At 41.8% G+C, this 27,122-nt stretch overlaps 1 protein-coding gene across 7 annotated transcripts in view; it reads left to right on the plus strand.

The window, feature by feature from the left end:
• The window catches only part of asap2a (ArfGAP with SH3 domain, ankyrin repeat and PH domain 2a), a 48,022-nt gene that overhangs the window by 14,496 nt on the left and 6,404 nt on the right, over positions 1-27,122 (plus strand). For 3 of the 7 annotated variants that reach the window (XM_044046919.1, XM_044046923.1, XM_044046922.1), the window contains 23 exons: positions 3,045-3,117; positions 9,620-9,765; positions 11,240-11,314; positions 15,317-15,366; positions 15,708-15,734; positions 17,711-17,840; positions 18,113-18,198; positions 18,308-18,383; positions 18,474-18,560; positions 18,893-18,901; positions 19,664-19,767; positions 20,383-20,452; positions 21,221-21,308; positions 21,680-21,728; positions 22,039-22,205; positions 22,754-22,887; positions 23,357-23,451; positions 24,579-24,768; positions 24,860-24,945; positions 25,403-25,518; positions 25,875-25,942; positions 26,038-26,145; positions 26,376-26,580. In XM_044046919.1, coding sequence (XP_043902854.1) covers positions 3,045-3,117; positions 9,620-9,765; positions 11,240-11,314; positions 15,317-15,366; positions 15,708-15,734; positions 17,711-17,840; positions 18,113-18,198; positions 18,308-18,383; positions 18,474-18,560; positions 18,893-18,901; positions 19,664-19,767; positions 20,383-20,452; positions 21,221-21,308; positions 21,680-21,728; positions 22,039-22,205; positions 22,754-22,887; positions 23,357-23,451; positions 24,579-24,768; positions 24,860-24,945; positions 25,403-25,518; positions 25,875-25,942; positions 26,038-26,145; positions 26,376-26,580 — 2,239 coding nt within the window. The other 4 variants (XM_044046924.1, XM_044046925.1, XM_044046926.1 and 1 more) reach the window with 4 other exon arrangements.

Here is a 27,122-nt window from a genome sequence, read left to right on the forward strand (position 1 = left end):
CATCCCTCTGATTGTGATATTCACACGTTAACTTAGAACCAAGCATATGTAAGTATATATACTTAGAATCTAAATATTAGTGCCAAAAAGTAAAGCTGTTGTTGATACTGTTAATTCTACAGCATGGACACATACGGTAACTGCCAGTGCCATCTGACAGAATTCTAAAAGCTCTTATCTGTTTGGCTTCTCTTCCTCCACAGTCGCTCTCTCAGGCCACTGCCAAGGAGCTCAGCTGCGATGTCAGAATGTTTTCTATTTTTTCAGTGTTGTTGAAAGAAATAAGGTAATTATTATAATCATCTAATCAAAAAGAAATATTGGTTCTGCTTTGCGGTAGTGGGCAAATGTAGTAGATGACTCATGAGTTGAAGGATTAAATCCAAAAGCATTGAAAGGAACAAGTCTGGTCGCCATTTAATGATGAATAATACCAGATTTTTGTAATAAAAAAATCCACTTGTGAATCTACATAAAGGGACTAATTATGATCAACTATTTTGATACTTGATTTGGTTTGAGTTTGTTGTTTTCAGATTTTCCAGCTTCTTAAAATGTGACTATTTGCTGGTTTCTTTGCTCGATATAACAAAACAGTTAATCAGTAGAATAATGCAGGTGCTGCTGGCTGTCTCACATAGGTCACTGTGAGGTCATTGCAGCGTTGTTAGCGTGACTGCACTTTACTCTGCCTTCATTTTTCAGTTCAACAAAGTGTGCCGTCGTTGTCAAGTCAGAGGTACTCACATTTTACAAGTACTTATGTATGCTGTGCCAGTGGGTAGTGGAGTATCATGCATTGATGATGTAACAGCCTTGAAACCTCACTCCCTCCATGTGAATGTGGTTTTAGCTCAACCTAAAGTATGCATCATTTCATTTGGATGAGTTTTTTTCCCCCTCACTGCATCTGGTCAGTCAGTGCGACAGTTTGTGCCACAACAAGCTTTTTGCGATTCATGAGTGGCTCCCATGAGCCACCGCTGATGGTGGGAGTTTCCTCCGTGTTTTCTTTTGCCGCTTTGACAATAAAATTAGTGAGTGGGACTGGGATTTTTTTAAACCCAAATGAAGCTGCCAAAAAAAGGGCGATAAACGCCAGCATTCCTGTGTTTGGTCTGCGCTGTGGTGTGAATTGTGACGTCGCGGCTTTGTTCAGACTATTTACACCACTGCATTTTACCGTTGGTGGTAATGGTGTTACTGTGAGAGCTCAGTATTTTCTCAGCCGTTGATATAAAAAGTTTGAGAACCACTGATTTTAAACGGTCCGATTGATGAAATATAAGACTCCCGAGTTTTATGTAGGTGAATGCACAGTGCACCGTAAATGGGGCATCTGTGGCAAAAGTGGAACAGAAGAAGAAGAAATTAGCTTTGTCTTGTGTTCCCTCTGATGATGAACTGATAAAAAAACCTGCATGCAGAGCCATTTGACCTGGGAGTGAATGCTTATAAAATAATCCTATTCCTAACAAAAAAAAACCCCAGGATTAAGTGAGTTTATTGACAAGTGGGAACGGTGTATTTAATTCTGGCTGTCCCTTCACCAGTGTCAATTTATTTGTCACTCTCACCTCAAATTGTGTGTGTGAGAGAGAAATATAACCCTGGGGAGAGGTAAGTGCTGAGCAGCAGTTCCTACCTCTCAAAGTCTGGATGTGAATGCAGCACCGATTTATGGATTTAATAAGTTTTGTCATTGCGTTGAGTATTATAGCAGAGAGACCAAGAGACTATGAGTGTGTCCTTGTGTGTGTATGTTGTAGCTGAATGGCAGCCATTGTGTGTTTTTGTTTCCAGAGGGGTCTTGGTGATCTGATATGTGTCAGTGAGATGGCGAGCAGGGAAACATGGCGCCGCCGACTCTGACCCGGTTTGGGACGGACATACTTAACATAGTCCCTAGAAGCTAATATCCTACAAAATCCCCCCTCTCTTCTCCTGACATTCCCTCCCTCATCACTGATACAGTGGTGCATTGTCTGTGCTGGACTTTTTGTGTTTGTTCTGGTTACTGTGAGAGTCTGACATTCATAGGTGTGTGTGTATGTGTTTGCAAGTGTACGTATATACAACTCGGCTAAATTGTCCTTTGCATAATTGACCTCAGATGGTTACTGCCCTCGACTCGTCCTACAGGCGTTTACTGTGGGACACACACACACACACACGCATACATTTGTGTCAATGGAGATGCCCAAAAACACTAACACAATAATTGACAGGGGAGCTGTGGTCTATTCTTAGATTTGTGTTGAATAATGCATTACTTGCAGACAGCGTGGTGATGTCCTAGAGAAAAACATCCACAGACTTCCCTCCACGTGCATCCACATGTTCAAGGCTTGAATAAAACCTTTATATTTAAATGAAATTCAGCAACAACGGGTCAGTTCACGGACAATTCAATGGGCCACTGCAGAGCTCGTGTCGAGGCCTGTTGTGTTTTGTTTCCTCTGTTGTTCAAAGCTCTCAGTTTTGATTGATTCATAACTACAGCCAAAAATGCCTCCATTGTGATTTCAAACAAGAAACAACAGAATATAAAACTGAATTAGTGGAAAATAAATGAAGAATAATTGAATGGGAAAAGAAAAACAAAACAAAACAAATATGCTTACTCACTGGCCCAGGTTGATATAAACCACTGCTGTATTATACAAAACACATTCATCATGATGTACTTTATTATTTAGGGCTGAACAATTAATCATTTCCCAATCGAAAAATTACAATTAGCAAATTGCAAAGGCTGCAATTTAGTCTAGTTTATGTAGTACAGCTGACCTGGGGTTTATACTTAACTCTTAATGGTTTCAGTAATGGCAATTCATGTATTTACATTCTTTCATCCCTATGTGGACTGTTTTATCCTCCACATGAGGGTCACGGGGAGCTGGAGCCAATCCCAGCGGACACCTCTAAATTCCTCACTAGTAATAAATATGTTAAGTTTTTTTTTTTTTTTTACCTGTTACTGTCATTTAACTTGAAGTGTTACTTGAACGGTTTCACATTGTATGCACTGTCTCGTTGATCAGGCTCTGGACGTGGACCGCAGCGTTCTGTACAAGATGAAGAAGTCTGTGAAATCCATCTACACCTCGGGTCTGGGTGAGTCGTCAGGATTTAACATTTCCTCGTCTTAACAAAAATGTCTTTAAAGGTTAAAAGTGAGAATGTTGAGAATGTGAGAGTGTTTGGTGAGTTCTGCTTTTAGATATCTACAAACAATACAAGTGTACGAACATTTTCTGATCTTTCAAACACTCTTTAAAGCCATAGAGGCGTAATAAAGGCGTATTTCTGTTTTAAGGTAATTGGCTGTTTTCATTTTGGTTGCTGATGTCACCGACTTTACCCATTAAATCTATAAATGCTCTAACTTTTTATGAAACATCAGAGTGAGGAAGGAAATATTCTATAGCTACTGCTGTTGTCTTTTGTTCATTTTATAGTGTGTATATGGCATTAATAGATCATTGTTGATTCATTATTATTTGCTCTGTGTTCTGTGTCAACAAAACAATATTTCCCATGATCCTAAGCTTCTTTCCAACATTTAATACTAAACTGTTATGTATTTCTCTCTTTAGTGTTTAACGATTAAAGATTTGTATGCGTAAGTGTTTGTTGTTGATAGTTTGATGCACAATTGATTTGAAAGCATTAATTGCATCTGCAGGGCCTTTGTTCCTTTGTCTTTGAGGCGGGAATAAAGGGAGAAGTTTTTCCCTCTGTGTGTGTGTGTGTGTGTTATTACCATGCTCATTGCTCATTGTTGCTGGCTCTGCCAGTGTTGGCTGTTTCCAGTGTCTTTTGTTTGGCCTGCCTGACAGAACCCCACTGAGAGGCAGAGAGCGAGAGAGGGAGAGCGGGAGACCTCTGACAATGTGCTGAGCATGTCTTTTTCAGAACAGTGTGGGCTCTGTTCAGGCCGGAGAGACAGCTGTCTGATCCAGACCCTCGGAGCAACAGCTGGGGAGGGGGCACTCACCGTGTTTGTGGTGCCGCTGTATGTTTTGCCGCTCAGCGGCCCCGAGTCCATGGACACTAAAGTTTGACACTTGTTTGTGTGTCAGGTGGAGACATAGTGGACCAACCAGTTTGGTTTTCTCACACTGTTCAGCCGCCATAATGAATGCCCCCATTGTCGTCAAATAGCCATCATTTGAATGTGTGTGTTTATCGCAGCAGGTTACACATGCCTGAGAGATAAGGAGGCAGCTGAATTTTGTTTTCATTATGAACAAGGTGATCTGTTGGCGGAAAGAACTACAGCATGAAGCCTTGTTGAAACGTGCTTGTGCTTGATTTCTGTCAATGTTAACAGTATAAACAGTTTTGTCTGTGGTAATGTCACTGGAAAAAGCAACAATGAAATGTTTAACCCTAACTAAAAAGTTTGTAGCTTTTTAATACTCCTCATCATTTTCAGCCTCATTGTTTGACTTGTTCTTTCACTGTAATCATATTTCATTGTTTCATACAGTTGTCGAGCACACAAGTGCTACACAGTCAAAGTAAACAACTTAGGTGAAATTCGTCACATCTAAAAATGTATTTCAAACAGGAAATGGTGGCGACCAAAACAGGGCTACACGATACAGTTAACATACCTATGGCCTGGTAGAAACCAAACAATTAATTTATGTATTATCAGAGTTGCAAGTATTCTGTACATCAATTTGCAGGCTTCAACTTAAATGAATTAAATCAGCACTAAATACCTGTATTAAATATGTAGATGCTGATTGCGGGAGTTGTACTGCCTTTTTTCGAGAGTAAATCTCTCATCTGTGTGAGAGGATGCTGAGGTGAAGCCTGAATAATGAGGCTCACAACGGGGAGCTGTGTTGAGAATACGCTTGTGGTGACACTGGCTGTCATTCTTCAAACCCCACTGGGTATTTTCGGATATGACACCAGGAAATGATGACGAGGAGGAAGAAGATAGGGAGGGAGAGGGTGATATTGGAGGTTTCATTACAAGGGTGAGGATGATTATGGGGAACCTGAGATGAAAGCAATGAAAGCTTGTTCCTGTTTCTTTATGTACAGTCTGTGGCCATAACGGTGTAAACCACAGAGAAAGACAAAGACAGGTTAGTGAGAGAGAAGCAGGTGAGAAACGGTAGACAGACACAGGGCAAAGCTTACAGATGAGTAGGAAAGTCACTGCAGGGACTTGTCAGGTTGTCAGCTTAAAGGGTTTTGATGAATAAACCAGCAGCAGAATCTCAAACCCCCTGAAGAGGCGGGAGCTGATCAAGCAGAGCTGCTCGGGCAGACCTGCCAAAGTTGACGACTCAGCACAGGAGGCAACCTTACTGTTTCTGCTATTGCAAACATGCGGCAATTCTTCGGGGGCTTTCTGTTGGCTGTCAGAGAACCAAGAAAGTAAGTGTTAATGTAATAAAGCTGGATGGGTGTCTCAGGGAAAAACAACCCCAGTACAGTGAGATAAATAAGTTATATACCTCGATTCATTCAAGTTAGAAATTAAAAGGAATGCTTCGCATTTACAGTTATTGTGTAGTCTCATCCTATGTGAGGAAGTGGGACATTGACACTTACTTTCAGAGATGATACCTAGTTACATATGAATCTACCACCTAGAGACGATCAGCTTAGCATAAAGCAGGTGGAAATGGTGAACTGATATGTCTCCATCTTGGATAATATAAAATCTGGCTGGTGCAGTGCCTTCCCACTGAGCTTAAGTGTGCCGACAGAATTATGAGAGAGTCGGGCACCGGTTTCCCCCTGTTGAAGTGGCTTCACTTCTATGTGTCATTGATACTGTGTTCCCTGTGTGTTAGTAGCCGTATTGTCGGGAGTTCAGCGTTGTTTTCGTAGAGTGTGTACAGAGTTACGAAACTGAACTGAGGTCAGCTGCGTATTGTTGGTGAGTGTCAGCTGACCAGGGCTGATGGAGCTGCGCGTGAGGGAATGAATGTGAGAAAGGCACTGAGAGGAAGCAGAGGTTGGCCTGCTACCTGGTGATTAAAACTCTGTGAGTGTGTGTGTGTGTGTGCTTGTATATGTTGCCTCTTTGGCAGCTTTTCAGGCATAAACACTGACCTTGTCAGGGCCAGTAGTCCTCATGGGGACCAAAACCTGGTCCTCATTTCTGAGGTTTAGTTTAGGGCTAATATTTGAGAATTGTGGTTCGGTTTTGATTAGGTTCAAGCATTATTGGTTATGGTTAAGGGTCGGGATAAGGGCTTGTAGGATGTTAAATTGTCCTCAGCAGACACTTGGAAGTTCTATTTTAAATGTTGTTCTTTACATGTGTGTTTGAGAAACGTGGTGCAGTAAATGTCATACACAACTATAGTATATTAGTATTGGCAGATGGCATCATGACTGTGGTCAAGAATCCTTTTTTTTTCTTTCTGTTAAAAGTGAAACTATGATGTTTCTCCCTGCTATATGACCTAAAGTGGTCAATTGTAACACCAGTTAAATACAAATAATAAATACTGGCATTGGTGTGTTTGGAGTGACTTGATTCAAATGCTGCAGGTTAAGAAATAAAAGTACAATATGTGTGTATATGTATATATATGTGTGTGTGTGTGTATGTATATATATATATATATATATACACACGTGTGTGTATGTGTATATATATATATATGTGTATGTATATATATATAGTGTATATATATATATACTGTGTGTGTGTATATATATATGTGTGTGTGTGTGTGTGTGTGTGTATATATGTATATGTATATACATATTGTACTTTTAGTTCTTTTTTTATATACAGGTAAAGCCTGTCAGAAAGTATTGAAATGTTAAAAATGTCAGTGTTTTTATTTTGAGAGTTGGCCATGCTCTGCTGTTGGCTGTTGGCTGGATGTTGGTGCGTCTGTTTCTTGCATTTAAAGGCCACATAGACCGGAAGCTCCAATTAACGCTGCGTTTGTGTGTGTGTATCTGCGTCATTACCTCGTTTATGAAACCCACAGTCCACGTTCTGGGGGTGTGGTTTTGGTCTGAAACAGCGCGGCTGAGGAGAGCGTCAGTGAGGAGATATTTTGATCGGCTCGTTTGCAGCGATTAGGAGGTTTTCAACCATGAAAACAAGTTAATATATGTAAGTAGACCTGTGTGATACAAGCACTCGATGTCACCTTTAAGCACCAGTTAACTTGAAAAGCATGGCTCACTGAGCAGTTAAAGTAACGACATTTGTAAAATGATCTGTTTCATGTTTTATGCTCTGGGTTAGGGTTATCTGAGATCATGGCTTTGCTTCAAGGTTATCAGAATTGTAACAGAGGATGTTGTGTGTTAATAAAAGCCATGTTTGAACAATGTAATGTTGCTCTAACAATGTCCATGAACGCATATTGTAAATATTTAGACAACATGTGATATGGGACAGACTTGAGTTGGCTGATAATATGACCTCAGTTCTCCTTGGGACTCACTTTTTAAGTTCCTTGACCCCTTAATGTGCAGCACAGCCCTTTGAGGTTCAAAGCTGCTCTTAACTGTAGACGTGCACGTGAGGATGCGTTTCAGTCATGTTGCAACAAATACACATGTACTCACTCGGCAGCCCTGAGGGGGGATTGGGCCTCTGGAAAGTCCTGAAAAGTAGTGTTCTCATGTGCCACTTCAAAAACAACAGCAGGCTCCGAGCCGGGCACAGCCACAACCAAACAGCCGGAGCTGATGTGTAAACAGTCGACTGTGGGTGTACTGTATGTGTGGTGAGGGTCAGCGACTGACACTTGAAAGTGATTCAGGCTTATTATATCTCTCACAGCAAATCTCACTGCTTTGAGCCAGAAACAGGTTGGACAGAGCTGTATTTTATTTGTAAATTATGGAATATTAAGGTCAGAAAAAGTCTATTTGCTCTCTCAAAAGTCTCTATTTTTGATGTTTAATATAATATAATGTCAGTGTGTTATCTGTTTTGGGGCTGATGGTTAATTGTTCATTTGTTGACAGATTTATTCACCAACCCAAGGCTCTGTCAAGCAATACTATCACAAGTGATGGTTGTTTGTGGGTACACACGGGCAGCACTGCCCCTATGCTGCCCGTGTGTACCCACAAACACTCGGCAAGAAGTAAAGCAAGAAGCCTTTTTCCAGTCAAACTGCCAAATTACCAGGATTTTACAGCAGCAGAATTCCCCTCTGAAACTTCCCGCAGGAGAGTTGAGTGGAGATGATTCACTTAATTGTATGAACTAATTTGACAGTGGTTTGTATTTAAAAGTTAAGTACTATTTTACTGAACTGAAAAAATGGCTTGGTTTTAAATGTCATTTGTCTCCTTGGCGGTGAGAAAATAAAAACAACTCTGCCCTCCTTACCAGAATCTGTCCGACCATCTCACCCTGCTCAGGCCGTTTCATAGGAGCCTTATCCATTCAGCTCCCACTATCGCATCAGTTCATATTTCAGGGTTTAAATTAGATTTGTCTGATGCGAGGAGGTCCACAGGTACTCACTCAGGCGCTCAGGCTTTCCATTTTAATAACATGATGGATATCTGTGCTGCTGAGACGTGAGCTTATCCAGCTTTGTAAAAAAATCTGTGAACCAGTGTTTGCCGGTGTTCTATCTGCACCTCAATGCATGCACGTGTGTGTGTGTGGCAGGAAAAGAGCTGACTCATGATGTGGCAGTGAGTGTACATCCTCACATTTTTACACCCCCCTCCCTCTCTTTTTCCTTTTCTTCCCTCATGTCCCTCACCATATGACAAGCCCCCCCCCTCCGCCTTGGTCACGTTCGTCAGTGTCGTCATAGCAACAGTCCCCGAGTTGGGTCCCTCGCTCCACTACCGTCCCAGTGGCATTAGCTGTTATCAGCTGCCTAGTCTGGCGTGAAGTGTATTAAGTGGAATCATCTTGGTTCGAACCCTTTAGACACGCTGTGAGACTTCAGTCACGGTTGGTTTATGGGTGTCCCCCGTGCGGCGCTCTCGACTTGCAGTGTGTTTAGTTTTGGGGTCAACCCGGTGTGTTTTTTTTTTTTACTTCCTGTTTATATTTGATGGAACGGTTCCTCTGGTGTCCCTCCGTTGTTCACAATGTTAATTTATAACTTGTTTTTTAAATAGGGTTTCCATTGAATAATTACAGTGTCAATCATTTTTAATTATGGAGTTATTTTCCAGGAGTAATGGTGATGTCACCTTCTTGGCTTCTATAATCTGTCCACTTTCCCCATTTTTCATTAAATAGCTCTTTTTTGTCACGTCTTGTGATAAGTTTCCCCAAGTAGAGTGTCTTACACATCATACATTTAGGTATCTCATATCCAAATATTAATTTAAATGTAAATATGAAGGTAATAGAGGTTATTATACCTTTTTACAGGAGCATTTTCTATCAATTTTGTTCATTCATTTTCTATAAAACTGCTTCCGCAAAGCACATTACATTAGGATCGATCAAAAGAGGATTGATCAGACTAAAAGGTGGATCTTTGTTCACTTGGGAGGCTTCCATTTATTATTCATTTACAGTGATTGATTTTTGACCTGTAATGATCGGAGAGTGCGAGACCTTGGTTTGATTCATATTTAGTGTCCAGTCTGAGCTGACCTGTGTGTGTGTGTGTGTGTGTGTTTTTTCCAGCTCATGTGGAGAACGAGGAGCAGTACACTCAGTCCCTGGAGAAGTTTGGAGAAAACTGTGTGTACAGAGATGACCCTGATCTCGGCTCAGCCTTCCTCAAGTTTTCTGTATTTACCAAGGAACTCACTGCACTTTTTAAAAACCTGGTGAGTGCACCGTGTGTTTGCACATCGATAGTCGGAAAAAAGGGAGGTATGAAATCCAGGGGGACATCCTGTTCCATCCTGTCTGTAATTGTCCCAGTCCCCCTGAGTCGCTGCTTGTGTTCTCTAACAAACACATACCGCGATCAGACCTCAGGAGGAAGCTCCACGTTTCCATAGAGGTAGTCAGACCCTCTGAAACATCAAATATCCCCCTGGACCACATTCAGCCTCATCCAGCCAAAGCTTTATTAGAAGAATTTGACACCATCGTGTGAGGTCCCTTATTCCCAGTGGATGCTGTTCACTTCAGCCCAGGAGCTCCGTATTAGTTTTATCTCAACATCTTAATATTAAAGAAATATGATCAGCCAGGTAAAAAATATTTACAGTTTGTAAAATCGGGTTAAAAACAATATACAATATACTCTTTCTTCATTTCTGATGATGGTTAGAGTCTGCGGTGCCTGACCTAATTACCTAGACTTTATTAGATAAACCAAACCTCTGTAGCCACTGCAACTTTTCACCACAATGGCTGTCATTTCATTAAAGAAAAACTACTTATGCCGCAATAATTACAGCCCACTATTTATGTTACATAAACTTCACATTAAGCCACAACACACGTGCGTCACAGGTGCACTCTGGTACTTAATCGAACAGCAATGAACCTCTGGATGTAATCTCTAACAGTCTTAGCAAGGCTTTAATATCGGCAGCTTTGCTCACAGAGGCCGGGCTCAACAGAAACTTACACTGGGGACCTGTGCAAGTCTCATAATAGATCTTCTGTTACATTTGTGCTCATTGATGTGAATTAAATTCTCTCTGTGATGCAGATGGTGGAAGAAGAGTTATAGAGTGTAATAAACATTGTTTTATTAGTGTGGCTTTTCCAGACATTGTTTTTTGTTGTCAGTGCCTCATTTCCTTCACACTGATGCTACATCGCCGTGCTATGTTTTTGTTTAAGAGAGATTTGCATCCAGATGAGTGTTTCTGCTGTGGATCAGCATCCATATTAACACACTTAATAATCTGTGTCATGTGACCATACACTGGGTATGTACTGCTGTACAGTACAGACCAAGCCACTTAACTTATTGTCCGTTTATTATTGTTGTCGTGTGTAGTGTAATTACACAGTGAGTGAAAAAAAAACAGTCAAATTCCCTGTATGTGCACTCTTATTTGTAAACAGCTTAGTTTCTGAATGTATTACGGACAATTAACGATAATTGTCAAAAGTAAGAACAGGGATTTGTGTAACGAGATGAAACTTAAATTGAAAGCAAGCGTTAACGGAGCTGTTGTTCTTTCTCAGCTGATTGTCAATTTGTTGCCGAAAAACAACCAACGAGGAAGTAAATTACAAGTAATTACATCATTGTCATTGTTTTAAAAGGTTTCGTTTTCAATGTGAAGAATGTGCACAATTGTTGAGAAACAACTATTAAAAGGAACTCTCCTCTAGTTCCAGAACATGAACAACATCATCACCTTCCCTCTGGACAGTCTGCTGAAAGGAGATCTGAAGGGAGTCAAGGGGGTAAGGGAAAAAAACAAAAAACACCCAGCAACACATCTTCAACTGAAAGAGACACGTTTTATGGATTCATGGCCTTGTGCTGACTCATCAATGACTTTAAAGAAATACTACTACACAGTCAGTGGACTGTATGTTAATTTAGTTAGTGCAAGCATGGAAGATATTGGGCCGTATTTAAACATATTTCTTCATTATTAATTGCTCTGTTTTCTATGCAAAGATAATGCATTGCATATACAGGACATGGTGGACATGATTAATATCGTTATGTTCTCACATTTGCATTGGACTATTGAGGAGGTCATATTTTTTTTCATTGTGAATAAACCGGAAACTTTACTTTTGTGATATTACTTATTTATATTACCATTTTTTTAGGAGTCTTTGTCTCAGTGTTTGAAAACCGGGCTTCGTGCAACAGCTCGAGTGAAATTACCATAATAACCACACATTGACTTTGACTTGCAACTTCTCAGCTTTCAGAAACCGTTGTGTAATTACGGTAATGCAAAGTGCACTCGCGCAAACGTGCCGTCTTCGATACGCTCGGTTTTAAAGGGTTAAAATGTAGGTGATTTGAGCGCAGCGCCACAACGCATGAGTGGCAACAGCAGGGATAACATTAGGTTTATTGGTGGAGACGATGACAAATGTTTCTGTCTGTATTTTACTATTATTTGGTGACTTATTTCAGGAGCCTCATTGAGCAGAAAGTCAAAGGCTCAAAGTAGTTTCAGGGGAGCTTGTGTCCGAGCTGCCCTCCGCTCCCCCAGAATTCAAACCATGACCAAGCGATCATATGTATTGACCGACTGGACTAAACCCAGACAGACACTCATCAACAGTCTGTGCCAGTGTGTAATATAATCAGTACTCATTACAGTCTGTGGCGGCCTGTGACCTCTCGCTCTCCAGGCTCTAGAATTGCCCGTTGTTTTCCCTGAGGTATGATGCGATTAAGTTGGCCGTCTAATGAGGCTGCATGCCGTAGAAAAGGCGAGTTGTCCCGATGACCTTTGGCCACTTGGCTGCGTCTCGACCTCTGAACTGTTGATCCTCTTTTGTCCTTTTCTCGTCTCCTCTGTTGCTCTTTTGTTAATCGCTCGTGTGCAGTGTTTTCTTTTCAGCCTTTTGGTTGGGTTTTTTTCTCTTCCGTGACTTCCTGTCTTTGTCTTCTTCACGCCACGACTATCTGTTTCCCACTTTCCCATGCATATTTCCGTCTATACTCTGTCTGCAGCCTGTAATACTCTCCCACTCACTGCTCATTACCCCTTGGATGATTCTCATTACCCCATTGACATGGGTCTAATGAGCTGTTTGGTGTTTTGTACCTCAGGACGCGTACACATTTGCACACTCCCATAAATGTCACCCCACTTACACTGTCCATAAACCTCAGCATCAGGAATAGTGAGTACAATTAGGACAGATTAGGTTAAGTGATTGATTGTTGTTGATCTCATGTAGCAGCTGCCCAACTTGTTGCTCATCTCCGCTGCCCAAGGCGTTTTCCCTCGTCCCTCCCTTGCCCTTGATCATTTTCCTCCTCCTCTATTATTATCCTCCTCCTTCTCTCAGGGAAGTACCTGTTAAGAGGGAGGGAAAGCAGGAAGAATCCCAGACCTTCACAACTGCACTGTTTAGACTGCGAGAAGAGGAGGAAGGAGACTGGGATGAAGTTATAATTTGAAATATGAACGTCAACATCTAAGAGAGAGAGAAAAAGTGTATAACATTGGTTTAAATTAATACTATATAATTCACATTATCCTAACATGCAGGAATTTAGCCATAAGGAAAACCCACATGACCTGACAATATTTCATGCATGATATGAATTAAAAATGAATTAAATGAATTGTACATTTTTTGTAAAGATTCCACATAAATGTGCTTAAAAGCTTATGTCAGAGTTGTTCACTAAACCACAACAGAGACAAATCTAAATGTGACAGATTTAGAGGGTGGTTAGAGGGCTACTAGCAAGCAACCTGTCACCGCTGTTAATAGCACAATTTTCCACCTCACCTACCTCCATTTCACTGCAGAGCCTGACTGGGTATTCATGTGTGCACAGAAAGTGGTTGTGCCATTTTTAATTCGCCATCCCCCGTTGCCTTTTAATTTCCTTACTTAGAACAGTGTTGATGCAGTGCGGGACACATTTTTTTGAGAGGGAGAGAAATACTTGTTCCCTAGTTCAGGATACGGCTACACTCACTCCTCTGGGAGCTGCTGTGCGGTTCATTGAAGACACAGGAGTTATTATTGTTGAAGATAAACATTTGCTTTCAGTGGGAAAATGGAAAGTGCTGAGTCCACGAGACGTTGTGCTAACAGGATTTTCATAGCGGACCCTGGCATGATGTCATGCCTGCAGCGGACCGTCCCATTCGCTGCTTATTGACCAGTCTTGTGTGTCATGAGTCACTTATCTGTCCCGCCTGTTTGTGGTTCAGCCGCTGGGTCGTGAGCATTCAAACCTACAGTAGCCATGTGTTTTCTCCGTTTTGAGGATGGATCGCGGAGGTTTTTCATCATGTGGTTCAATACGATCGACCGAAACATCTGCAGCATCTGTGCTTGTTGAACTTCAGAAACAGCAGGAGTTATAGATTAAAGACTTGGTTGGTTTGCCCATTTTTTTTACATATGTCTGGTGTTTTATCAATGCAGATGCACATACACTTACAGCTATGCAGTGTCTTTTCACTTTTATTGAGCTTTCGATGCATCCATTGTGCAAGAGAACGGGCCGGGTGAAGTGGTCGTCTTCCTGCTATAGAACAAAAAAAACGACATTCAAAGAAACTAGAGGACTTCTGGTCCAAACTTGTAGTAGAGTGGGAGAAGGTGTGAGGTATGTGTAACAGGAAACTGCTGTTCCTGGACATGTGTGGTCGTTAATAGTAAGAAGTGATAAGTTTGCGAACGGAGGCTGTTGTCAAGGGCATGCCGTTCCTCCTTCGTCCTTTAGATTTTATCCAGACAGGACGCTGGAGTGTTTTGCCCCGTGCTTTGGCTCATTCTGCTCTGCCCTTCCCTGCCCAGCGATGCCTGTGTCAGGTATTTTTAGCCATTGTTACCATTTTTCGCCTCTTTCCTCTTCCGCTCCCTGTCTCTTTTCTTTTCTGGCCCTCTGTTGACCTGCAGCACACTTTTTAAGCCCTTTCTTCCATTTTTTTCACTTATGTTTTCATTTTTTTGCGGTCTTGACTTTCCTCTGACAGTTTTTTTTTTGTCCTTGAGCCGGCTGAGTGAAAGGCCGAGAGCTCCTTGACTCGGGCCTAATGAACCAGTAATGCTGAGGGCTCACAGGCTGAGCTTGCCACTCGTCTGCTCTTCAAGTGGAGGTCAACAATAGGATCACAGTCCTCTCTGCAGCTCCAACAATGGCATTAGAGTTTCTATCATGGCTCTCCATTTAGTGTTACAACTTATTTCAACAACAACTATTTCCCCAGCTTCTTTGCTCTGTTAGTAGGCAACATTTATTGTCACTGAATCGAGCCCTTACGGATTGACGCAGTAATGCCTGCTTTGTTTGTCCTAATCACGGTTTAATCAACACAGTAGAAGCAGGGATGTTGTCTAATCAAGCGTTGTACTCGAGCAGCTGTTGAAAGCACCCGTCGACTGTGACGAGAGGATTTTGTGTGTAAAGAAAAAAAAAGAAAAAAGAAATGCCCCAAATTACCTCGCCCAGGTCTCAGCTGAGACAGCTGACGGTGATTCAGCGTAATGATTCATACTGTGGTGAAACACACACCTGCAAACACACACAGATGGCAAATTTGTTCACTCGTGAAGGAGAAATTAAAGTAGCGACGTCTTTGGGATTCTCTTATGTCTGTAAGCGATACCAATAGCAGCCACGGCTCGTTTAGTTTTTTGCCCCGTCTAACTACTGTAAGCCAAGATCCATGTATTTGATGTTGTGGAGCTGCTCTTCTTTGTACAACTCAAAAATGATTTCTGTTTGTTTTTTCTTTTCTGCAGGATCTTAAAAAGCCCTTTGACAAAGCCTGGAAGGACTACGAAACAAAAGTGTAAGAAGCTGTACTGTGTCTAATCAGCAGCTCTTTCATGTAGGCACCCTAGACATTTGTTTTGTCTCACTAGATTGTGTTTTGGTTTTCGATTATTCTTAGTTTTCTAAAGCTAACCTTTTATGTGTTAAATTGAAACGTGTGTCATGTCTCTGTCCTGCTCGTCTCGACTAACTCTCCCTCTCTAACCGCCACCTGTGAGAATCTGTCAGCACCACCCCTGATAACGTGAATAACCCGCCCTCACTGTCACCTCTCCGCCTCCACCCTGACTCACCACGGTGATTGTGCATGGAACGAACACATGAATCTTTATAGCACTTTTTCGTATATTTTACAAGCTGCAAAGGACATTCTTTACTGAAAGGGTAATGCTTCTTCCCTCCAGACTGTTTTGATCAGACAGTGCAGACTTTGTACTGACATCACAAATCCAGCCGTGACTGCTCCTCTCTGCCCTGAATTTTTCTTATGATTTGACTCTATTGATGCCAAACTGACGGCATCAATAGAGTCTAGTTGTCTGCCTGATTTGCGGGGGAAACCATGCAAACCTTCCTCGCTGCTCTACTTTGTCATTGATCCTCTGATCTCTCTGCTGTCGGCGGTCACAACAACAGTCTCTTTTTCACATCACAGACACAGAGAGATGAAATTGTCTAGTTTTGACGCAGCATCGATTTCTCATTGCCTATTTTGGTTTGTGAGCTGTTTGCATCCAATATTCAAGTCTGATTTTAGCCTCCAGATTGGAGACCATCTCACGTTGAATGCTGTTAAATCAGGGAGGGAGTCTCTTAAGGTTTATTCTGAAGTCTAAAACAAGACCATATTTACTCTATCCAAACAAATCAAGAAAAAAAAAAAGAGGAAAGTTTAATCCCTTCCTGAAGTAACGGCACTGAAAGTAAAACTTCAGTTCTTCGGCGTCTTCATTGGCCAAACAACTGTCACATTGGCAGGCAGCCATTCAGCCTGGCTAACACGTGTCTCTCTGTTAGCCGCAGCCCTGATGATGCTGTAAACGCTGTCAGCGCTGAAGATTCACGCGCTGACAAAGGTCAAAGTGTCCTCTCAGCAAAATCTAATTTAACACACATAACAGTTTGAAATATATTGTTGCCGTTTGTCAGTTTTGGGGATATTTTGTGTGGACAAAAAAGAACTTAGGTTTTCTTAACGCAAAGCTCCAAAGTTTGAGAAATTTGAGAAAGTGCAGAGCTCTATTCTTTAGTTTATTGTAGACTGCCGTACATAATGAACATTAACGGTAAAACTGCACCTAAACTGGTGGTTTAGGTTTGAACCTCAGATGAGTCAAATCACAGCACATAGAGTGAATTGGGGATTTCCTGAAGGATTAACTCTCTGAATCCTTTATTGTTGTCACCACTGAGGTTAAGCCAGGCACACAACTGGCAAGAATCTGACAAAGCCAACTAAAGGTATTTATTGAGCTTCCTCCAAGTTCCTCCAGGAATAGTTTTACACTCTTGCAGTTACAACACTTAATTGAAATGATGGCCAGTGGATAAAGTCTCGCGTAGATGCACGTGAATCAGGCTGAAGAGAGCTCTCAAACAGTTAGTCATCATCGGCACCAACGCCAACACACTCCTCCCATCTTTGTTGGAGAGAACGGAATGCTGCATTCATTCTGCAGGTGATGAAAAAGGAATGCCCTTTTGCATGGACTGGTGCTTCCCCTCCTCTGTGTGGTCTGATTGCCCCGTAGGAGATCTTTGTGAAATATCAGCCCTGACCACTGACCTGAACATGACCTTATACCTACATTCATTTAAGGTTTCCATTCTCGGATTTGCATTTAAAATTACAGCAGATTTATACTAATGAGAGAAAACATATTTTTATTTTTTCTTATTTGTATTCATTGAATTTCCTTGAAAAATGTAACATTTTTTATTTATAACTTGTTTATCACTTTATTTATTCTCCAGTAGTTGTTATTTCATTTCAGGGCACAGTTGCTGTTGACGTGCAGGTGATTTAATGGCAGAAAACAAACGGTGTTTTTTCTTTTTTATGTCTTAAATGACATTCCTTGTGTCGCAACAGAACTAAAAAAGAAAAACTGTAAAACGTCTTTACTTTACCATCATAATGACAATTATACACTGACATAACCATAACATTAACCAACAGTCCCCGTTATTTTATCCTTATTGAAAGTTTAACCTTCTCCAACCATTTGACTTATGAAAATTTCATTGCCAGACAATAAATGGGGCTGATTTTACACAAAAACGGCACTTTTTGTGCGTTGGTGTTGCTGTCGTGCATGTGCACAGTGAGCTCTGACTGATGTGATGTCATTTCCTGGCAGCACCAAGATAGAGAAGGAGAAGAAGGAGCACGCGAGGCAGCACGGGATGATCAGGACGGAAATTAGCGGGGCGGAAATCGCAGAAGAGATGGAGAAAGAGAGGAGATTCTTCCAGCTGCAGATGTGTGAGGTCGGTTTGAATGATGGGTGTTTGTTTTTCCATGTAAACGGTTAATGGAAAATGATTGCACAGTTTAAGGTTGATGAGATGCAGAGAACAAAAACATTTCATGAATATCGGGATTTACAAAAGACTTAATAATGGGAAGTTGAAGTTTCTCTTTGATGAAGACTTTGACGTGTTGAAGATATGAGATGAAAGGGGTTGTATATGTTTTAACATGAAGCCCGAACTCCTGTTCCCTCTGAGTGAACCTGGATCTGTATTCACTGTGTTCACAGTATCTCCTCAAAGTGAACGAGATCAAAATCAAGAAGGGGGTGGACCTGCTGCAGAACCTCATCAAGTACTTCCACGCACAGTGCAAGTGAGACGTAGAACATTTCTCACTTTTGTTTTACACAAACCTGGAAACTGTGGTTTTAGTTTAGTGCTCGTAAGAAGTGACATCAAACATCGTCGTCTTTGTTGTTCAGTTTCTTTCAGGATGGTCTGAAAGCTGTGGACAACCTGAAGCCTTCCATTGAGAAACTGGCCACGGATCTGCACACGGTGAGAACCAACACAGCAGCCGTCATTTCATCACTCTCACGTTAATACTCTTTGATTTCCACGTCTCATTCGTCTGCTCTGTTGTTCCAGATAAAACAGGTGCAGGATGAGGAGAGAAAGCAGCTCACACAGTTGCGAGAGGTCCTCAAGTCGGCGCTGCAGGTGGAGCAGAAAGAGGTAACCGCTGCACAGACGCAAAGTCTTTTTTTAACCTTTCATTGTCAAAGATTACACCAGTGGGTTATATGAGATTATATGTGATACCAACAACCTAGTTTTTCAGGGATAACGTTGTCACTGAGCATCATAAACCGTCACCACTGTACATTTAATGTGGGACTCACTCCACATTAGCTCCAAGAGTGCTGTTGTTGTTTTCCCATTTTAATTAATGAAACATATTTTTAACTCAGCCCAGACTTGTGTTAAATGAGCTGCAGCAGCTCCTTGTCTTACCTGAAGATTGTTTTCTTTCTCTTCTCTGCTGCCTCCATCTTTTGTGAAACAAGTCTAGGAGAGTAAGTAGATATCTGTGGTTGTTTTTTCTTTTTTTTTTAATACATATATGTATGTTGTTTTCTTTCACACTAGCAGAATATTCTACATTTTGCTATACCGTGACTGTGCCGTGTTTCGTGGCTTTTCTGAGCGTATGTTGGGCTGTTTTTCTGATTTTAAATGACTTTTTCCTGCTCCTGCTCCTCCACGATTATGGAGACACAGACTCTGTGTGTCTGTGTGTTTGCTGATAACGGCACACGCCAGTAAAATCATTAAAGCCATGTCAACGGCGACCTTCAGAAGTCATCCTTTCTGTTTTCCGCAGTGTTTCCAAACAGGAAATGACATATTTTGTACAAAAACAGTCCTGACCCATTTGTTTGGTCCTTTTTGTGAGGTAGTAGTTTCAATTCACTGCAGTTAAATGTGTTCAGGCCTTTTGATTAAAATGTTCACTTTTATCTCTTCAGAATTACTAATGAGACTAAGATACTAATTGTAGCTTTCAGCTGCCTCCTTTTTGCAGACGCTTATTTCAGAGTCATTAAAGCTTCTTATTTTGTCCTCGTGTTGAAAATCACTCAGGCTCACAGCAGCAATTTTCCCATTGTTGAAATTCTCAGAGGAGCACAGGAAGCGGAGCGTAAATCAGCCATTAAACACTTCACCGACTCCCATATGTGAATTTATGAATCCTATGTACAGCAACTGCTTTTTTTAATTTGTGTAACAGCCCTAATTTGTGTTGTCTATTCATGCGCGTGTGTGTGTTTTCCCAGGATTCACAGGTGCGGCAGAGCACCACCTACAGCCTGCATCAGCCACAGGGCAACAAGGAGCATGGCACAGAGCGCAGCGGATACCTCTACAAGAAAAGTGACGGGTGGGTGGTTTTTAAATACACGAACATCAGAGCATATCAGTTTTAAATGGGTAATGAATGTATTGAGATAAAGACTCAAATTAGGCTGCCACTGATGATTCTTTTAATCACTAATTAGTAAATGAATGTCACAAATTAGTGAGAGAGTCTTATTTTCTCTGAGCTGAAAATAACAAATTCAATCAAATTTGTTTTTACAACAGACTTAAAATACAATATTCATGCATGAAGTTTTTGGTTAAAAACTATTGAAAAGAAATTAGCAATAATATAATAAAATCAACAGCCACTGTGTCGACAGCGTGTGAACGGGTATTTTAGAGGAAGTCCTGCACATGCATTGTGTGAATGTGTGAGTGAATGGGTGTGATTGGACTAATGGCAAAACTATAGTGTAAAGCGGTTTGAGTGTGGAACCAGTGGGTTATATTATGTACTGAATGCATCTCCAGACTGTATATCATAACTAATGCATGTGAATACGACTCATAACACGATCATTTTAAATATTTAATAAAATGTGTCTGTTCAGAGTTCACTGTGCCCACTGTGTGTGTAAGGTATTAATATGTGACCGACTGATGACTGGACTGTGTGTGTGTGTGTGTGTTGCAGTTTGAGGAAAGTTTGGCAGAAGAGAAAGTGCACGGCGAAGAACGGATACCTCACCATCTCACACGGCACTGTAAGCAAAAAGACAACCTCTCATTCCCTTGTCTCTATGAATACGTAGCTGAGTAGAAAGAAGTCGTCAGTCAGTGCGTTTACATGCATGTTAAAATCAGATTTTAGTCGGACTAAGACAGTAATTCAGTTCTCTTAATGTATTGTTAACATGTTAGTCTGACTAAAATAGAGCTAGTCTTAGTCGGACTAAGGTCATTTTCACACCTAATAGTCCGCTAGACTCTGTACGGTTGTGTTTACCCAACCAAAACTGCTTCCTGCATTTGGTTCATAAAACGATTTTCTCCTCCGCACTTACACTCGGCAGGTTGTCTGATTAAACTGTGCATGTAAACGTACTGAGTGATGTCATTTGCTGGGATTTAACTTGTACGCACTCTTCGCCACCTTACCCGCATTAGTTTCAGTGCCCTGGACACAGGCCAAGTCGCCCCGCTGGTAATTATAAGCTTGATAAACAGCGAGCAGCAGAGATCACTGGAGTTCACAAGTTAACATTCTTCTCACGTCGCTGCCTCAGCGGAGTCTCACGAGCTCTTGTTCGTTCCCATATAAAGATTTAACTCCGGCCCAGTTGACTCCTTCTGCCAGCGCAGCTCATCTCTCACAGTGCAGCTTATCAAATGTTTCATTTGGCGCCGGCTTCAGTCAGATACGGTTAAACACAACACTCTCACTCATTCATGTTATTGTTTTCCTATACTCTCTTTTCCCCTCTCTCTCTCTCCCTCTGTGTGTGTGTGCGTCATCTATTTGTCTCTGGCAGGCTAACAGACCACCAGCTAAACTCAACCTGCTCACCTGCCAGGTAAAACACAACCCTGAAGAGAAGAGGAGCTTTGACCTCATATCGCGTAAGTTCATCCTCGTCCTCGTCTCGCTGGTTATCTTCTTTTTATATTATTGTTACAATTCTGTGTTGATATTCTAATACAGTTACTGGATGTGGCGGTTCTGTTCATATATCTCAAGAGCAAGAGTGATTCCTGATGGAATTCAAACACTTTTAGAAAGCAGGAAATGCATGTACAAGTCAGGTCGGACTATGAGATGTAACTAAATAACCTTTACTTTAAGGAAGCTTGTTTTTAAGATGGAGAGATGAGTCTTTGAGACACCGAGATTTGTTTTTATCTGGGAGTAGTTTCTTACCTGAACTGAACAGCTGACTCTCAGGCAGAAGGACACTTTCACCCCTTTCCCACTTCTCTCTTCTCGTTTTTAGACGACAGAACATATCACTTTCAGGCCGAAGACGACCAGGACTGTCAGATGTAAGTGCGCGGTCCTTCCTCCCTTCCCTTCTTTTTGCGTGTGTGCATCCTGTTTACCACCTCCACCACTTTCCACACACTTCCTACCTCACACCCGGCCAGATGTGCGGCCTTGCCTTTACCTTGCCCCTCCTGCCCATTAACTGCCTTCTACTCCGGTCTCACTTATCTCTCCTTCTAGTCCAACTCATCTCAAATCATTTCTGCTTGAGCTCCTTCTGACTCCCACCTCGCCGTCTGCTTTTCCTCCTTCTCTTTCATTATGGTCATTTTCATGGTCATCTCCTGTCTCCTCCCTCGCCTCCTCCAGTTGGATCTCAGTGCTGCAGAACAGTAAGGAGGAGGCGTTGAATCAGGCCTTCAAAGGAGACCAGCATGTTGGCGAGAACAACATCGTGCAGGAGCTGACCAAGGCGATCCTCGCAGAAGTGAAGCGGATGACGGGGAACGACGTGTGCTGTGACTGCGGCGCGCCCAGTGAGTGGAGACACTGTCGACTGGGGGGGAAAAAACCATCATCTCACACAAAACAGACTCAATGTACAGAATCCAAACTAATGACTTTTAAATGATTCTTGCAACCAAAAGTTAGACTGTGGTTTGAGAGTCTAATTGCACACACATAATATTGTTTTAAATGTATAATCATTAAAGCGACCACTTCATTATAGCCACTGCTTTGTTATTAGCGCCATAATTCCACAGTTTCATACAGTGGTCTCTTATTTGGGAAAACTGTTACAAACTCACATCTGCTGTTCCCAAATCCATGAAGCTCCCAGTATTGTGTATGCTAGTGTGTATATGCCCAGACCAGAAAGCGTATCAAGGCCAGATGTAGTTAGACATTGGCAGACTTTCCTCTGACATCATTTGCCATGAGATATCAACAGCGTTCCTCCAGGACACAGCACATTTGGCTCAGGACAGCGTGTCCCTTACATTGCTCTGCTTCTCCTGGTTTTTTCACATTTTGATTTATTGATTTATTTTTCTGTCAATTTCTCTCCTCCTCCATGTCTTAGACCCAACTTGGCTCTCAACCAACCTGGGCATCCTCACCTGTATTGAATGCTCGGGAATCCACAGGGAGCTGGGCGTCCATTACTCCAGGATCCAGTCACTCACTTTGGACGTGCTCAGCACCTCAGAGCTCTTGGTACGTCGTGTTTGGCATCAGTCTTCTCTCTGAAGTTCCTCGCTCCTCTCGCCGCAGTTTGAGTCATTTAATTGTAGTGTGTGTGTGTGTGTGGAGAAGGAAGGTGTATCGCATCACCCTCGGCCTCGCTCTCGTCCTCTCCGAGACCTCTGGAAGTCTCCGTGCCCAGAATAGCTGAGATTGCGTTTGGCTTTTCTAATCACAGTTTGGTGAAGAGATTTACTGTCTGTGGGGTGGCCAGGATTAAATGCTTCTCGGCTTGATTGCTTGGTGTTAAGACGCCAGTCATGTTGTCCCCACTCGGAAATGGGTGTAGTGCGCCGTGTATAAGGCTCTCCACATACACAGCGCAGAGTTGTGACAGAGGTGTCCAATAAGTGGATGTCTTTCAAATGAGATGTGGTGTGAGAAAATGTTTGGTTTTTTTTTCTTTTTTAATTTGCGCCTGTGCGTCTTATGTGTTCCACAGCTGGCCAAGAATGTGGGGAACGCTGGCTTTAATGAAATCATGGAGGCTTGTTTAAGTGCTGAAAATGTGGTGAAACCCAACCCAGCCAGTGACATGTAAGTCACCCCATCAACTCCCTCTTCCACACTCTTCCACATCTTTCCCCATCTCCTCTCCTCTCCACGCCGTCTCACAAAACACTCAGTCAACAACTGGTGACACTTTAACTCCACTCTCATGACACGATAAGCCTGCTGGGCATATGTTTGCAGTCAAAACACAATGATTACGTGTTTGTACTTGAAATAAATGGAATGAAATAATGTACAGTCTTATTTTAGGTTTACATTTGCAGAGATTACGTTACATTTTTTTTTTCAGAGATTACAGGTTTTTTTTGTACAATTCACATTTCATTTCCATGTGTCACGTCTCAAAGTGAGGCAGACGAAACACATTTAGCAGTTGTCCCACGCGCAGCTCTGAGTAGGACAATATTGACACACAAGAACAACTTTAAGAGGATTTTTGAAACAATTGCTCGACGACTTAGTTATTAAGCGACACTTCAACATTTTGTGGACCAAACAATTACTCCGATTAATCGATTATGAAAATAATCGCTAGTTGCAGCTCTAGTCATAGCTCCACCTTTTTTAACCTAACCACACTAGACATCACATGCACATCACGCAAGCTGTAGGCGCATGTCTTCTCCATTTTACATGTGTATGAAGACATGTTTTGAAACGATGCCGTGTTTAAATCTTTTAAGGTCTTTTTTCTATGCATTATATGATTTTATATATATATATATATATATATATATATATATATATATATATATATATATATATATATATATATATATGTGTGTGTGTGTGTGTGTGTATATATGTATATATGTGTGTGTGTGTGTATATGTATATATATATAAATATGTGTATTATATATATGTATGTGTATTATATATATATATACACATATATATATATATATATATATGTGTGTGTATATATATATATGTGTGTGTGTATGTGTATATACAAAGCATATGTCGCCATTATCTACCTTATAAAGTTAAAGATATGATATTTTGTGTTGCCATGTTATTCACTTTAAAAACAATCTACGCTTTATGCCCATAAAACTTTTAAATGTAACTCGTGTAGGTCTCAAATCATGAACCCTTGTTTGCATTATTGCACGGTCTGAGGCCTCCCTCTATGTTCTCCTCCACCAGGCTGGTGAGGAAAGACTTCATCACAGCCAAATACACCGAGAAGCGCTTTGCCAGGAAGAAGTGTCCCGACGCGACGTCCCGGCTCCACACGCTATGCGACGCGGTGAAGGCGCGCGACATTTTCTCCCTCGTCCAGATGTATGCCGAGGGCGTCGACCTCATGGAGCCCATACCTCTGGCCAACGGACACGTCAGTACACAAAATGCTTTGTCTGCGTTTGAAACACCGAGCGTCTCGTATCCTGGGGGCTTCCATGGACTAATATTTATCTTTCTTTCAGGAACATGGGGAGACGGCCCTGCACCTTGCAGTGAGACTAGTGGATAGAACGTCTCTGCACATCGTCGATTTCCTCACTCAGAACAGGTAAATGACAAGAAAACCATGGCAACCATGCATTTCAGAGTCTGACTGTGAAAAGTCAGCTGTAAAAAGTGTATTTTTTTTGTCCAATTTTGATATAAACTGGACAAAAATGTAAGTTGAATGTAAATTCAGTTATTATTTTAATTTTGACACTTGGAACTCTTTGAAATCACCCTTCTCTGTTTCTTTATGGAAAAACGTTTACCTAAGCCGTGCTTTGTTGTATGTTTTCCTCAAAATAAGATGAGAATTTACAAAAATGTATGTCAAATGTGAAGTATAGAAGCTCATTTTCTAATTCCATTCAAATTTTCAAATTTTACACAGTCTGTGGTAGATTTTCCATATTAGTGTATCATCAGTGTATCATAGGCGCTGCATAGGAAGGTTTTTTTTTTTTTATGCCTGGAGGTTTACGATTCAAACTTCACCTGTCTGTGTTTGTGTCTCCTGACAGCTTGAATTTAGATAAACAGACAGCCAAAGGCAGCACGGCACTGCACTACTGCTGCCTGACCGACAACAGCGAGTGTCTGAAGCTGCTGCTGCGAGGGAAGGCCTCCATAGAGATTGGTGAGGGGAAGCACACCAGCATCCACCTCCCTCCACAAATGTTTTTCCCTCATATTCCCTGATCCACATCCTTCACATGCGTTCCCCGGAGATACGAGCGTTGCCAAAAGACCTTGGCAACTTTCTCCTCACAACACCAATTTATCTGCTGTGCTCTGACACCCAACAACACGACCAGATAATAGATACACGGAGTAGGAGGACGGAAAGTTTGTGCCGCGTGGGAAACGTCGTAATTGCACATTTCTCATGTCACAGTGGAAAAGGGAGGAAAGAAAAATGGGGCGTTGTCTTTGTGCTAATGTAGCATGTGGATACAACAGTGATTACATGTCTCTGCTGTTTTCTGCTTCCAGCTAACGAGGCCGGCGAGACGCCGCTGGATATCGCCCGTCGGCTCAAACACGTACAGTGTGAGGAGCTGGTGAGTTTACGGTGTTTGGATTCTCCTTCTTCCAGCGAACACTTCTGTTACCCGTGTCATTTATCTGTACGTGTTGATATGATTCGTGTATGTAGTTGCACCAAGCGCTGTCGGGGAAGTTCAACGCTCACGTCCACGTTGAGTACGAGTGGTGTTTGCAGCATGAGGACCTGGATGAGAGTGATGAAGATCTGGATGAAAAGGTAAGGGACATTTCTTCAAGTGTTGGTAATAAAAGAAGAATTTGACATCAAACTTTTCTCAATGTTTTGATTGACAACAAGTTTTTACCTACATTGTTTGCAACTAAATTATCAAAATGTTGATAGAACCTGAAAACCTGAAAAAACACCCCTTCTTTTAAATGATACAGTGAAGGATTGCAGTAATTTGACAGTAAACATCAATTCTGATACCGTGTGCATTCTTCCAGCCCAGCCCTCACCGCCGTGACGAGCGCCCGGTCAGCTGTTACACCCCCAACACGACGAACTCCAACCACGGCCACGGCGGCCGCGACAAGCAGCGCGCTTACATGCCCAACCTGGTGAACAACGAGACTTACGGCACCATCCTCAACGCCAACGCGCCGCAGCCCGTCAACAACTCTGCGCCGCCCCTGCCGCCGAGAAACCTGGGTACAGTTTCTCATTGCACATCAGATTTCACAACAAGTCTGAACAAATCTGATTGAGAAATGCTTTTGCGTTTTTAGTCATTCGGCAGATACACATGCGCCATCAACAATATAAAATGTGATCTTTAGTGAAACCACTTTGATTTAAAGTGGACAGATGGGTAAGATGAGATATACATTTATTGATCCACCGCAGGGGGAAATTCAGGAGGAAACTATCGCAGTGAATTTGTGCCACGCCTCTATGAGCCACATGGATTCGTTCATGCTCCATGGCCACATGTCAGATAGATATCTGATCTTAGACTACTAAAGTGATACAGATCATCATCTTCTTTTAGGGGTGGCCACAGCAGATCGTCTTCCTCCATCTTGTCCTATCGCTGTGTCCTTGAAGTGACACAGGAATGATTTTTTTTTTTACAGCCCTGACGAAAACAGGGCAGGAATTCTGGGATTCCAAAGACGTGTGCTTTAAAAAGGTCTGATAAAGCCTTGTTCGCGTGCGTCTAAAATATACATCGTTGCACTTCTGAAGACTTG

The sequence above is a fragment of the Solea senegalensis genome, linkage group LG16, assembly GCF_019176455.1.
Source record: "Solea senegalensis isolate Sse05_10M linkage group LG16, IFAPA_SoseM_1, whole genome shotgun sequence".
Lineage (NCBI taxonomy): Eukaryota > Metazoa > Chordata > Actinopteri > Pleuronectiformes > Soleidae > Solea > Solea senegalensis.